Raw genomic sequence first — 11,521 nt, forward strand, 5'->3', positions numbered from 1 at the left:
TTGGTCCAAAAAATATCCAACTTAATTAAAAAATATATAAATATTCAATCCCAAAAGTTTTTTTTCATTTTTCCATTGCCCAGAAGTAGTCCTGCAAAATTACAATAATCATAAAATTGACTTGTTTTATTTAATTGCAACTTTTGTGTGTTCCTAATGCAAAAATGTATTAAGATACAATCATTTCAATCATCATTCTCATTTACAGCTTTCACCCGACCCAGAGCAGAAGACGCTTGTTGCCGTGGAGACCGACGGAATACAGGAAACTTCTACGGTGAGTTTCCACACAAAAAAATGGCAAAATACGCATTATGTGATGATGCTAAAGAGGAAAAAGAGAAAACCTGCCATGTAAATCAAGACTCAGACTTGGCGTGTTCTTCGTTGCCACCTAGAGCTCAAATAGTATTCATTTTTATTTCTTTTTTTTTTAATCCAGCAAGAAAATGATGATGACGACAACATCTGCCCCAAAGAAATGCCTCTAGTCCATACGGAGACGAAGACCATTACATATGAATCTGGAGTGGTACGTCAAAATATAACTTGGTGATTCTGCCATTTTAAAATGGCTAGCCTTCAAATTGTGTTACTACATGTCCGATACTTTATGGACAGGGTGACGTAAATGGCGATGCGGACCCTGGCGTATTGCTGAGCGCCCAGACCATCACCTCAGAAACCACCAGCACGACCACCACCACACACATTACAAAGGTCAGAGTTCATAAACGAAAAGTCGGCATTGAAGGTAAATTTTACATTTTGTGGCTGGCTCAAAAAGTGCAAAGTGGAATGTAGAAATTTGGTCTCAGCTTTTTTTCGGTGTTTAAATTTCACACCCATTTGCAAGCAAAAATGTGGATTTGTTTTGGCCCTCTACTGGATTTTCATTTTTATCTGCCAGATTTTGGTGCATCTTGTTTTTTACTCAAACTGTGAAGCACTTTGTGGTTTGTTTGTGTTTTTTTCTGGTTCGCTTCTATTTTTATGATGACTGTATTGTTCTGTTGATATAATTACAATTTTTTTCTCCATCTATCAGACTGTAAAAGGAGGCGTTTCCGAGACGCGAATCGAGAAAAGGATCGTCATCACGGGAGACTCCGACATGGACCACGACGAGGTATTTTCTTTCATTTTCCGGCAATTTCCTTGGCTTGACGTGACCACTAATCCAAACCCAAACCTCTTCAAAGTCCCTCCGAGCCCAACTGAGCCACTTCCAATGAAAAGGGCAATGCATGCAGCCTTAAATGATTTTGTTAACTTATGATTTGAAAATCTGGATAACCGTAACTTCCCATCCCTGCCCTTTCCCTCGTTTTCTATCCCTCTCCTGATACCTTCTTCTGGCACTGCGCCCGTGCGTATGTAGGCTTTGGCTCAGGCCATAAAGGAGGCTAAAGAGCAGCATCCTGACATGTCAGTGACCAAAGTAGTGGTACATAAAGAGACAGAGATCACGCCAGATGAGGGAGAGGACTGACCCAGGTAAGCCAGCCAGTCCAGTTCAGTCCAGTCCAGACCTGCTCCTGCTTCTGGCATGCCCGCTTTTCTCCCATTTATCCAACAGCCGCCCTCTTTTTATTCACTTTTTTTTTGTACCTCTTCCATGCTAATGCATTGTGTTGTCGTGCTGGGGGAGAAAGAAGGTCAGCCGGGACATGCTCATATTTGGGATATTATCGCCTAAACATGTAACAGCAAGTCTTACAATCCTTTTCTACTAATGCATCTGTCATTCTCATGCAATCTCATGTGGTGGAAAGCCCCTCAGTCTGTGGGACGACTTGATAACGCTTAGGGTTCAAGTCTTAATTAAAAAAAAATTAAAAAATGCCTAAAATTCTCTTGCAAGTCCACACAACAACAACTGATTGGTTATCATGCATTGTGTGGCCTCACAAAAGAGGCACCAGCAGTCCCGCAGAGATAAAATACCTGCTCGACCGGCTAGCTCAAACACGTCGAAATCCAATGGAATGCGATCTGAAGCGTAGGCGGGCGTGCCTCAGCCAGCGTCCTGCTGCCCCAGAAAGTCACGCGCAACAATATTCCGTCAAAAGACAATTTAGATTTTAAGCGTTTGCCTTCAAGGGAAATCCGCTTCCCGCACGCAACATAACATGCAATTGCATTGTGTAACACACTAGAACAGGAGGAAGTTTGTGGCATGCCAGACGTTTGGCTAGTCAGTAGTAGTAGTACAGTAATCCCTCTATTATCGCGTCTTCACTTGACATGAATTCACTACTAAGCGATTTTTTTTCTGCTATTTTTTTTAAATTATATATATTTATATGTTTATTTATATTTATTTGTATTTATCTATATTTATTTATCTATATATTTATACTTATCTGTATTTATTTACATTTATTTATATTTATTTACATTTATTATTATTTTAATATTTATATATTTATTTTTATTTATTTATTTTTTTAAAGTTCATAAAAATGTGAAAATCAACGCTGAAACTTGTAAGCGGAAGCCACCCTTGCTACTAGGACTCAGCACTGAAGAAAAAAAAAGTTATAATAGGGGTGACCCTACGTCGCGATTTTTTAATTATCGCGGCCATGTCTGGTCTACATTACCCGCGATATTCGAGGGATTACTGTAGTGTGTTTTCTAATCCATTTGAACTAGGCGAGCTAGCAACAAATGAAGCTGCCAGCCCTCCTAGTTCAAAAGGCAACAGTTAATCACGTATTATATTCAAACATCTGATAAAGCGGTCTTTTATTGAATGTGATCAAGCAGAAATACTCATAACTCCTGATTATTGCCACGTGTGCGGGACAAAAAAATTGAGCTACGGAGGGATAACTTATCAAAAAGATAACCCTTATCTCAAATCTTTTAGCAACTTTTGTGATGAGGGCAGCAACGGTCAAACGGCTGCTTTGTGTGGGGTTGGGCAACTATTTTTATGAATGGGCGATTAGTGGAAATTCAATATTTTAAACCAAACAAAAAAAATGGAAATATACACTGTTTTCTTTCCTGATGTACAATTTTTCGCAATTATTGTGGAATTAAGCCACAGGGTTTCTGTGCCAGCTAATAATCACTCCAACACTTGTTTTTTTTTTTGTAAATATCTTAGTTTGTGGGCTGTCTGCAGAAAGCCAAGACTACAGTGTCAAACCCAAATGTATTGTGGGAATCTAGCGGGCGTGCACGCGCATATGTGACTCACCACATGGGAATGTTTGCCTTTCGTCTCTACTGCCTTGTGCTTTATTCGCTCGTGTTTGCTACCGAGCAAAACGACGGCACTAACATCATGGTGAACATTTCCTCAGCAGATCTTAGAGGCACACAGTTTCAGGGGGGTGTTGGAACGCACAATGCTGTTTTTTAAAATCTCAAAAGGGGGGATTTTGTCACGGTTTTTAACAACTGTGAGCTAAATTGCCTTGGCTTACTCTCTATAAATGTAAATTGGGTTGGATGACACTACACCCGCCATCGCCCCAGTCAACTGTGTGCTATCTAAGCTGAGGAGATGTTTTAGCTAACATTCCTGTAACCAAATACAGTGGAACCTATCAAGGAATACCAAGGATTCTAAAATATAATTTCCTGAAAGGTATCATTAAATTTGGAGTAAATGTTGGTCATTCGCTTTCCATACTCCTCATCCTCACTAAGGGGGTGCTGGAGCCTATCCCAGCCAACCCAGGACACCCTGAATTGGTTGCCAACCAATCGTATGGCACAATGAAACTGACAATCACACCGCTAGTGGGAATCGAACCCAGACTGCCCGCACTAAAATCGGGTGGAATAACAGCTTTTCTATTGGGTCGCATAATGTACATCTCATGTGTCAAAGTGGTGGCCCGGGGGCCAAATCTGGCCCGCCGCATCATTTTGTGTGGCCCGGGAAAGTAAATCATGAGTGCCGACTTTCTGTTTTAGGATCAAATTAAAATGAAGAGTATAGATGTATATTCAATTTCCTGATATTCCCCCTTTTAAATCAATAATTGTCATTTTTTAATCATTTTTTTCTGTGTTTTTTAGTTCAAAAATCATTTTGTAAAATCTAAAAATATATTTTTAAAAAGCTAAAATAAACATTGTTTTATATCTATAAAAACTGAGTATTCAGGGCTTTTAATCCAGATCTTTTAATCCGTTTATAAAAAAAATCTAAATATTGTATCTAAAATGGTCCAGCCCACGTGAAATCAAATTGACGTTAAAGCGGCCCGCGAACCAACCCGAGTCTGACACCCTTGATGTACATAGTCAAACCAAAATGAATTAATGTACGCAATTTGTTTCAAAAGATCTTGAAAAACTAAAACTAATTGAATTCCAATAGTCTCGACCATGTTGGCCTTTTGAATTTAGCGGTTCCACTGTATTGTATTCATTCTAAACCTGCCCTCTTCCTACCTGTTATGAATTTAAACTACTAAAATAAATCCCGATGACTAATTTGACATTGTGTGATCAGACGATGGTCCGCGTAATGAGATGTGTAGCTTCTTTCACGTAGAAATCCTGCAAAAATTGCTGCATCAGAGTTTTTAATCCAACACAGTGTCAATGTTCCCATGGTCAGATGTAGTTTTGTCGAAATACTTGAGGGCGTGTGGTTTAACACCCGATAGACACTTCTCCCACCTAGTTGTGTTGTAAGCACTATTTACATGTCACACCAGATGGTGGCCGCGGCGTAATCTCATGATCTGATTGCGCAATGTCATGAAACCTTTGGCTCCGATGCGGCCATTTTGTGCCCTACCTGTGCAAAAGGGGGAAAGACTGATAACTATCCACTTTATTGGGTAAAGCTTGTGTGTTCATGGGACCGTAGGCTGCGATTTTTTTTTTATGTTCTTGCCCTGACATCTTGTTTCTTCTGCTCATTCAGGAGTAACTGCGACATCCCAGAATTCCACACTTGACAGCGGGACCTGAAATAATTCCTCTCCTTTCCTCTTCCTCCATCTTGCCCGCTTGTCGCAAGCCACCCAACCTGCAGAATTTAGTAGAAAATTAAGGAATGCATGCGGCAAAGGACGCAAAATAGCATTATTATTACTACCACCATCACAAACACTTCCAAGATTATCCCCGAAAGTACGTAAAAAAAACAGTAATGATAATTAAAGCAAGTTGCTTTCACTGCCTTATGACTTTAAAGCGTTTTATGAGAGTAAATTGTTGTAGCCAGCTTTTTTTTTTTTGTTTTAATTTATGAAGTAAAAGCCATCACTCCAGACAGAGGCTGCTTATACAGTTAGCACGTGCACTATTTAACCTTTCTATACTCGGATTTACAGTCAGGTATGCCACTTCGTTTTGGTTTTTTTAAATCATTGTTGATTTTGTTTTCTTTTGGGTTGTTTGTTTTGTACTCCAACTGTATTTTTTACCAATCATATCAGGTTGTTTTGCACGTTGGCAAAGACACTAGGACGAGGCTATTCGTCGGCAAGATGCCAAGGAGATGATTTGAAAGTGCCTGCGCAGGCTTTAAATGTTTCCGTTGTACGCCGCCCACTCAAAGCACCACCTGTCTCCATTGCCAAGTATGTTTTACTCCCTATGGGTGGGAAAAAGTGGCCCTTGTGTATCTCTTTTAAATTGCAGTTTTTCTCTCCGGGTAATAAAATCTCAACATAAGCACGACTGCGATATGGATCATTTCAGCAGACGCACTGACTTGGGCTACTGAAGACACATTTGGCCAATTTCACTAAGGTAATTGTTGAACTAAAATTGTTCTGATAGTAAAAATTCCATACATTTTTTAAGGACTAAATGACAGAACATATTTTCTGTATTAATGTCATTTAAAAAGCAAGTGGCATGGTATCAAATTCATTTTATGATGTTTTATTCCTTCCTGCTATGATTCATTTCTCATTGGTCCAAAGGTGTCGAGAACGGAAAATAAAAATCAAGACATTACATTTAACTCTACTTTATACCCTATTTTGACATTTTGTCACTTTCTTTGCTCATAACCTCGACCTAACGTTTGATTTTCTGGAAATTGCATAGTTTAACTTAGATTGGTTTAATCCTCTACAAATGTCAGGAACGGGAATAAATTCCCCAAACCAAATTTGATCTAATGATATCATTAAAATGAATGAGCATTGTTAATAACCCCTGCAATTAACTGGCCATCAATTTAGGGTGTCTCCTGCCTGGTGCCCATATTTGACAGGGTCGGCTCCGGCACCCCCTGTGAACCCTTGCGAGGATAAGGAGACATCTACAGCTACGGACCCTGGATGAGTCTGTCGGAAGCAGGTGGAGAATGGTGTACTTTTGGATGATTGTTGGCAAAATATTGAAGATCCAGATCCTGGTAAACTTGCTCTTGCAGGTGCAGTTCTTGATTCTGCATGCCTCAAGGTATCCACACTTTAGTTTGATTTATGTTCATAGCCCCACCCATCCTGTGTACCCATACAAAACACCTCAGAATAAATGCTGCTACTTTTATCAGCAGTCACACCAAGAAATAAAAGCACTTCCATTGGCAGCCATAAATACCCACACAATTACATGACACCATGCTTCAAACTCTAATCTTCACATCCCTCAAGTAAATCCCATAATTTTCAATGTTCAAAACAATTTTAGAATGTTATTGCTATTTTCTTTATTTGTATTTCATGCTAAACCAACTTTGAGATTTGACAGCAACGTGTTAGAAGGCAAAGAGATTTTTTTTTATGAACTCTAGTCCTTTTATCTGATCCTTGTGCATAAATAAAGGAATAACACAGCAGGCCAAATAACAGCTGAGATGCCATTTATCCCATTACTTTTGTTTTTAGGGAGGTACGAGTTAGACAAAATAGTTCTGTTCGTTTTAAATTTAAAATTAAAAAACTTCACTTTTTGGTTACCTAATAGATATTTAGCGTCCTTACTGCCATTGAAACACAGTCTTTTCTCCCAGTTAAAAGTGTATAGTGAGTCTTTAAACTTTTATAGACGATCTTCGGTTGCAGTGTCGTCTCCAGTTCGCTGGGTGGCGACAGAGTAATGCGGCATTTCCTGCGCAGCACGGCAGTCACAACAAGAAAGAGGAGGAAGAGGAAAAACGACAGCACCAGCCAGTTTGGATTCGTCGTCGACTAGCATTGCGTGACAACGCGGGGAAACGCATTCGGGCTTCTGGTAAGAACCTTTTTCGTTTCACCTTCGAGTTATTTGGGGTGGGGAAGGTCGTATCGGTGTCGGGTAGCTTCTCCGCCGTGTTTCCGCGCTCGTTTGGCGCCCCCACCCCCCTCCTTCCTCTGCGAACAACATGCCAGTGGAGCTTGAGCTTGGTCAAAATGGCTGGGCGCAGTGAAATGTGAAATATTCTCTCTCTCCGGCTTGTCACGCGAGCCTTGAACGCACCACCAAGGCCGTGAACGCGCAACGAAATTAAAATACGACTACATTTTATCGGCGTTTGACGCTCCTCGCCGTCGAATTTGGTTCGTATTTTATTCACCCTTGCTCGGAATGTTTAGCGCGTTTGTTTATGTGAGTGGAAGGGAGGTTGTGGTTCGTGTTCTTCGGAGAATCGAGGTGGACGAGATAAGGGAATTTTCAGTAGTATATTTCGGTCAATGTTTAAAGGGAGTTGTTGAAGGAAGGTAAACAAGAAAAGTATCGCGATTGGTCTTGGAGAAACGCCAGTTAAAGTGGAATGGGGTGTTTAAACGCAGGTATGGTTTTTGGTCGTCGTGGCGATGATCAGCAAAACAGCCGGAGATGCAGAAATTCTGGAGAAATTCACCTTAGGGTGTTTAAGTTTAAAAAAAATATCGACTCGATGCTTTTTACGTTGGCCGATATCGACGTCGATTGTCGTCCAACCCGTTTCAACTGGGAGGGGCTAGCGTTGAGCTCCAATGGATTCGACGCCTGTGGTTTAAAACCCAGGCGTGCGTGCTGTGTTAATTAGGGCTGCCACGATTAATAGGCGATTAATTGATTAGCACATTAATCAACCGGTATTTTTTGACAGTCAATCATGGAAAGGTGTTGAAGCCCTGTAATTGTCAGAATCTTGTTTGTGCAGCTTCCTAATCGACATATTTAAGTATACATGTTTTAAATTGAAAATCATATATTAACATGAAAAAAAACAATATTAAGGTTGCTTATTATTGCCGTTATTTTGTATGAATTTGTTCTGCAATTTTGAAGGAAAAGGCAAAGGGGCATTAAATCTGCTCTTTTTATTTTGAAAGGTTGACGATGTAAATTGTCTGAGCGAGCCAGGCCGTTTTGGCACGAGTTGACTGTGCTCTGCCCCCTCCCTCGTTTTCAGATTGCTCCCACTCGACACCATGTCTGAATTGTTGCGCTACATCGACTACGACCACAAGGCGACCTTCCTGAAGATGCTCAACCAGCAGCGCATGGAAGGTGAGCACTGCGACGTGGTGGTGGTGGTGGAGAATATCGAGTTCCGGGCTCACCGCTGCGTCTTGGCGGCCTGCAGCAACTACTTCAAGAAGCTGTTCAAGAAGCAGAGCGACGAGGACAACTCCATCGTAGAGCTGGACTTCATCCGCTCGGATATCTTCGAGGAGGTGCTCAACTACATGTACACGGCGCGCCTGGCCGTACGCAAGAAGGACATCAACATGATGATGTCGTCGGGCCAGATCCTGGGCATCAACTTTCTGGACAACCTCTGCTCGCAGAAGCGCGAGCTGACCAACATGAAGACGCGGGAGAACCAGGCGCCGCCGGGCGACCACGGCCTGCGGGCGCAGGACGCCATCCTCAAGGAGCTGGCCATGGAGGAGGTGCGCAAGAACAGCTTCTACGACACGGCCATGGACGGCATGGGCGGCGGGGGTGCCGGGGCCGGCGGCTCGCACGTGCCCCAGCCGCACGGCTATAACGCCGGGCTGGCCAAGGACCCGCACGCGCACTCCCACGGCTGGGGCTCGTCCTCGTCCGGCGACATGAAGCTGGAATACCTGCTGTACGGGCACCGCGACCACGGCTCGCTGCCCGGCGCCGGGCCCAAGCCGCTGGAGCATAGCGCCAAGAAGGAGCGGCTGCTGACCGCCAACCGGCCGTACGGATGCGAGCACTGCCCCAAGGCCTTCACCACCGCCGCCCACCTCAAGGAGCACCTGAAGATCCACTCGGGATTCAAGCCGCACCGCTGCGTGGTGTGCGGCAAGGCCTTCATCCGCGGGCCCGACCTCAAGCGCCACGAGCGCGTGCACAGCAACGAGCGGCCATTCGCCTGCCAGCTGTGCGAGAAGGCCTTCAAGCACAAGTCGCACCTGAAGGACCACGAGCGGCAGCACCGCGGAGAGCGACCCTTCAACTGCGGCTCCTGCGACAAGGCCTTCATCAAGGCCTCGGACCTCAAGCGCCACTGGAACACCATGCACAGCGGCAACCCGCGACGCCAGATGTCGCTCTCGCCGGCCGCCTCGCAGCACGCCGCCGACGACCAGCGGGACTGGAAGCTGGAGGCGGCGGCCGCGGCGGCCGCGCACTCGCACGCCGACTGTTGAGACCCTCGCCGGACGGGAAAAAAAAGGCCCGCCATCACGGGCTGAAAAGACTACTCATTTTTCTTCGGCCATTTTTTTCTTTCCACGTGTATGTAAAATCCACGTTTAGTTTTTTTTTCCTCCCTCACAATGCATTGTAAGCGTCCGGGTCTCGTTATTACTTTTCTTTGTTTTCGCGTTCTGGAAATACGACCAAGTGGAGCTTAAAGGAGACATATTTTTGGGCCATTTAAACCTCCTGTTGTTTTCATTGACTAAGAATGCAAAACCGTTCCGGGTGGGCATAATTCAGTTTTTCCTAGCTTTACGTCTTTTTAAAGAGATTGTTGCAATCAGAAAAAAACTAAATGAGCACCAATCACCATTTTATCTACCTGGACGAATTTACTTTTTCTTTGTGTATTGTATTTTAAATGCTTTTTTTAAACAAAATTTCTGGCCCTAGAATGCTAGCAAAGCCTGGTGGTAGATGTTAAATCCTGTTCAAATAAGCAGGAATTTTGAAATTGTGATTGTGTTACTATAATATATTAATTAACAATACTCAAATTGCGATAGGGTGCAGTCTTGAAATACAGTGAACAAAAAAAATATGCAATTCAAGTGTGCTGGGACAGGTTTGGTCACATACCAACCATTAGATAAAATAACCCCTTTGTTTACTGTTTATTTTTTTATAGATTTCAAACCACTGGGGGAAGCCTAGCAATACAAATATGATTTTATAATTAAAATCAACTCTTGCTACCATACTCTCAAATAAAAAAACAAGTATGAGCGCGCCTCAGCACGCTAACAGGCTGAAGGCCGTTCATGCCCCCAACTCGCTAAATCAAAAAACTGCGGACAAAATCAGTCAGCGATGATTTATTCAATACATCAAAAAATCAAGCTAGCAGGAGCGTTCAAACCGTTAGCCATTTTAGTTGTCTTCATAATATGTCTCCTTTAACGTTCATTGCGTGTATACATGTGGGTGTTTTTTTCCTGAAATCGAGGTGTTTTAGTTAGTCCTGATTGGTCGCACTGTACAAAAAAAAATGGCGACCTATTGCTGCGTTTGTCACACGGCGATATTACCAAAGCGTCGGGTCGCCGTCGACTCTTTTACTGTCATACAGTAACATGTCAACGGTCAGTGATGGACATCTTGTCTGTATATAATGTAGCTTACTTACCATGATTAGCTTGTGGCACAATTTAGAGTTGATGACAAAATTATGCACATACTTATATAAATATAAAAAATAGCGTTGTCCCGCTCCGACGCTTTGACAATAAAACACCGTTTTGTATGTGATTACGGCTTTGTTTTTGTTGTTCAGAGCACACTTTTTTTTCATTTCGGAGCGTTTAAGGCCACACGGCAAAGAAAAGTCGTGCTTCTGTGAGAATATGGTTGTGATTTTAATCTAAAAAAATAATGGCGCATTATTTGAAATGTGTTATAAATCATTTTATTCTTGTATTATGTCTATCCGGGTGAGGAAATTCAGAATTATAACATTGTGAAAAGAATTTATCTGTATTCTCATAGGAGATTATTGGTGTAAAAAAAAGATGATTAATTTGAGTGGAAAAGAAAGTAATATTATGGTATGGATTTTTCCCTTTCTTTCAAGTGTGGCCTTAATACTCCTTAATGTGGGCTCATGCTATTTTTAGTTGGTTCATTTATTTCCTGTGAAGAAAAAAAATCAGGGAGAGACAGAAAAAAAATCACACTTCACCAAAGCTTTACTATCGTCTAATATGATTTTCTATAACTCACAGGTGAAACTCAACCCACGTGATATGAGTATATTTTTGTATATTTAATGAACTACTGCAACACTTATCTAAAGATTACTTGTCATTTGTTTTTATTTGGAAGTAAAATAACAACAAAAAAGACCACTGGCTCGTGAATATGATCTCATAATTGCTGTCCATTTCAAATAAAAGCTAGCTTTGTGTTTTTTCACTCCTCAGAATTCCCTCTTTTATTTTGT

General features: G+C 42.1%; 2 protein-coding genes across 17 annotated transcripts in view; both read left to right on the forward strand.

The window, feature by feature from the left end:
- The window catches only part of epb41l3b (erythrocyte membrane protein band 4.1-like 3b), a 32,674-nt gene extending 27,019 nt beyond the window's left edge, over positions 1-5,655 (forward strand). For 14 of the 15 annotated variants that reach the window (XM_077614982.1, XM_077614976.1, XM_077614975.1 and 11 more), the window contains 6 exons: positions 209-277; positions 443-532; positions 622-720; positions 1,049-1,129; positions 1,382-1,497; positions 4,901-5,655. In XM_077614982.1, coding sequence (XP_077471108.1) covers positions 209-277; positions 443-532; positions 622-720; positions 1,049-1,129; positions 1,382-1,492 — 450 coding nt within the window. In that variant the 3' untranslated portion in view covers positions 1,493-1,497; positions 4,901-5,655. The remainder of the gene's footprint in view (positions 1-208; positions 278-442; positions 533-621; positions 721-1,048; positions 1,130-1,381; positions 1,498-4,900) is intronic. The other variant, XM_077614980.1, reaches the window with a different exon arrangement.
- Positions 5,656-7,002: 1,347 nt separating this feature from the next.
- Positions 7,003-11,503, forward strand: LOC144085576 (zinc finger and BTB domain-containing protein 14-like). 2 transcript variants are annotated; one of them, XM_077614996.1, is made up of 2 exons: positions 7,003-7,170; positions 8,318-11,503. In XM_077614996.1, the coding sequence occupies exon 2, from the start codon at positions 8,337-8,339 to the stop codon at positions 9,528-9,530; it is 1,194 nt and encodes a 397-aa protein (XP_077471122.1). In that variant the 5' UTR covers positions 7,003-7,170; positions 8,318-8,336; the 3' UTR covers positions 9,531-11,503. The 2 variants fall into 2 exon arrangements, with proteins under 2 accessions (XP_077471122.1, XP_077471123.1); XM_077614997.1 differs by lacking the exon at positions 7,003-7,170 and adding an exon at positions 7,207-7,475.
- Positions 11,504-11,521: the final 18 nt, after the last annotated feature.

This window comes from Stigmatopora argus, chromosome 12, assembly GCF_051989625.1.
Source record: "Stigmatopora argus isolate UIUO_Sarg chromosome 12, RoL_Sarg_1.0, whole genome shotgun sequence".
Lineage (NCBI taxonomy): Eukaryota > Metazoa > Chordata > Actinopteri > Syngnathiformes > Syngnathidae > Stigmatopora > Stigmatopora argus.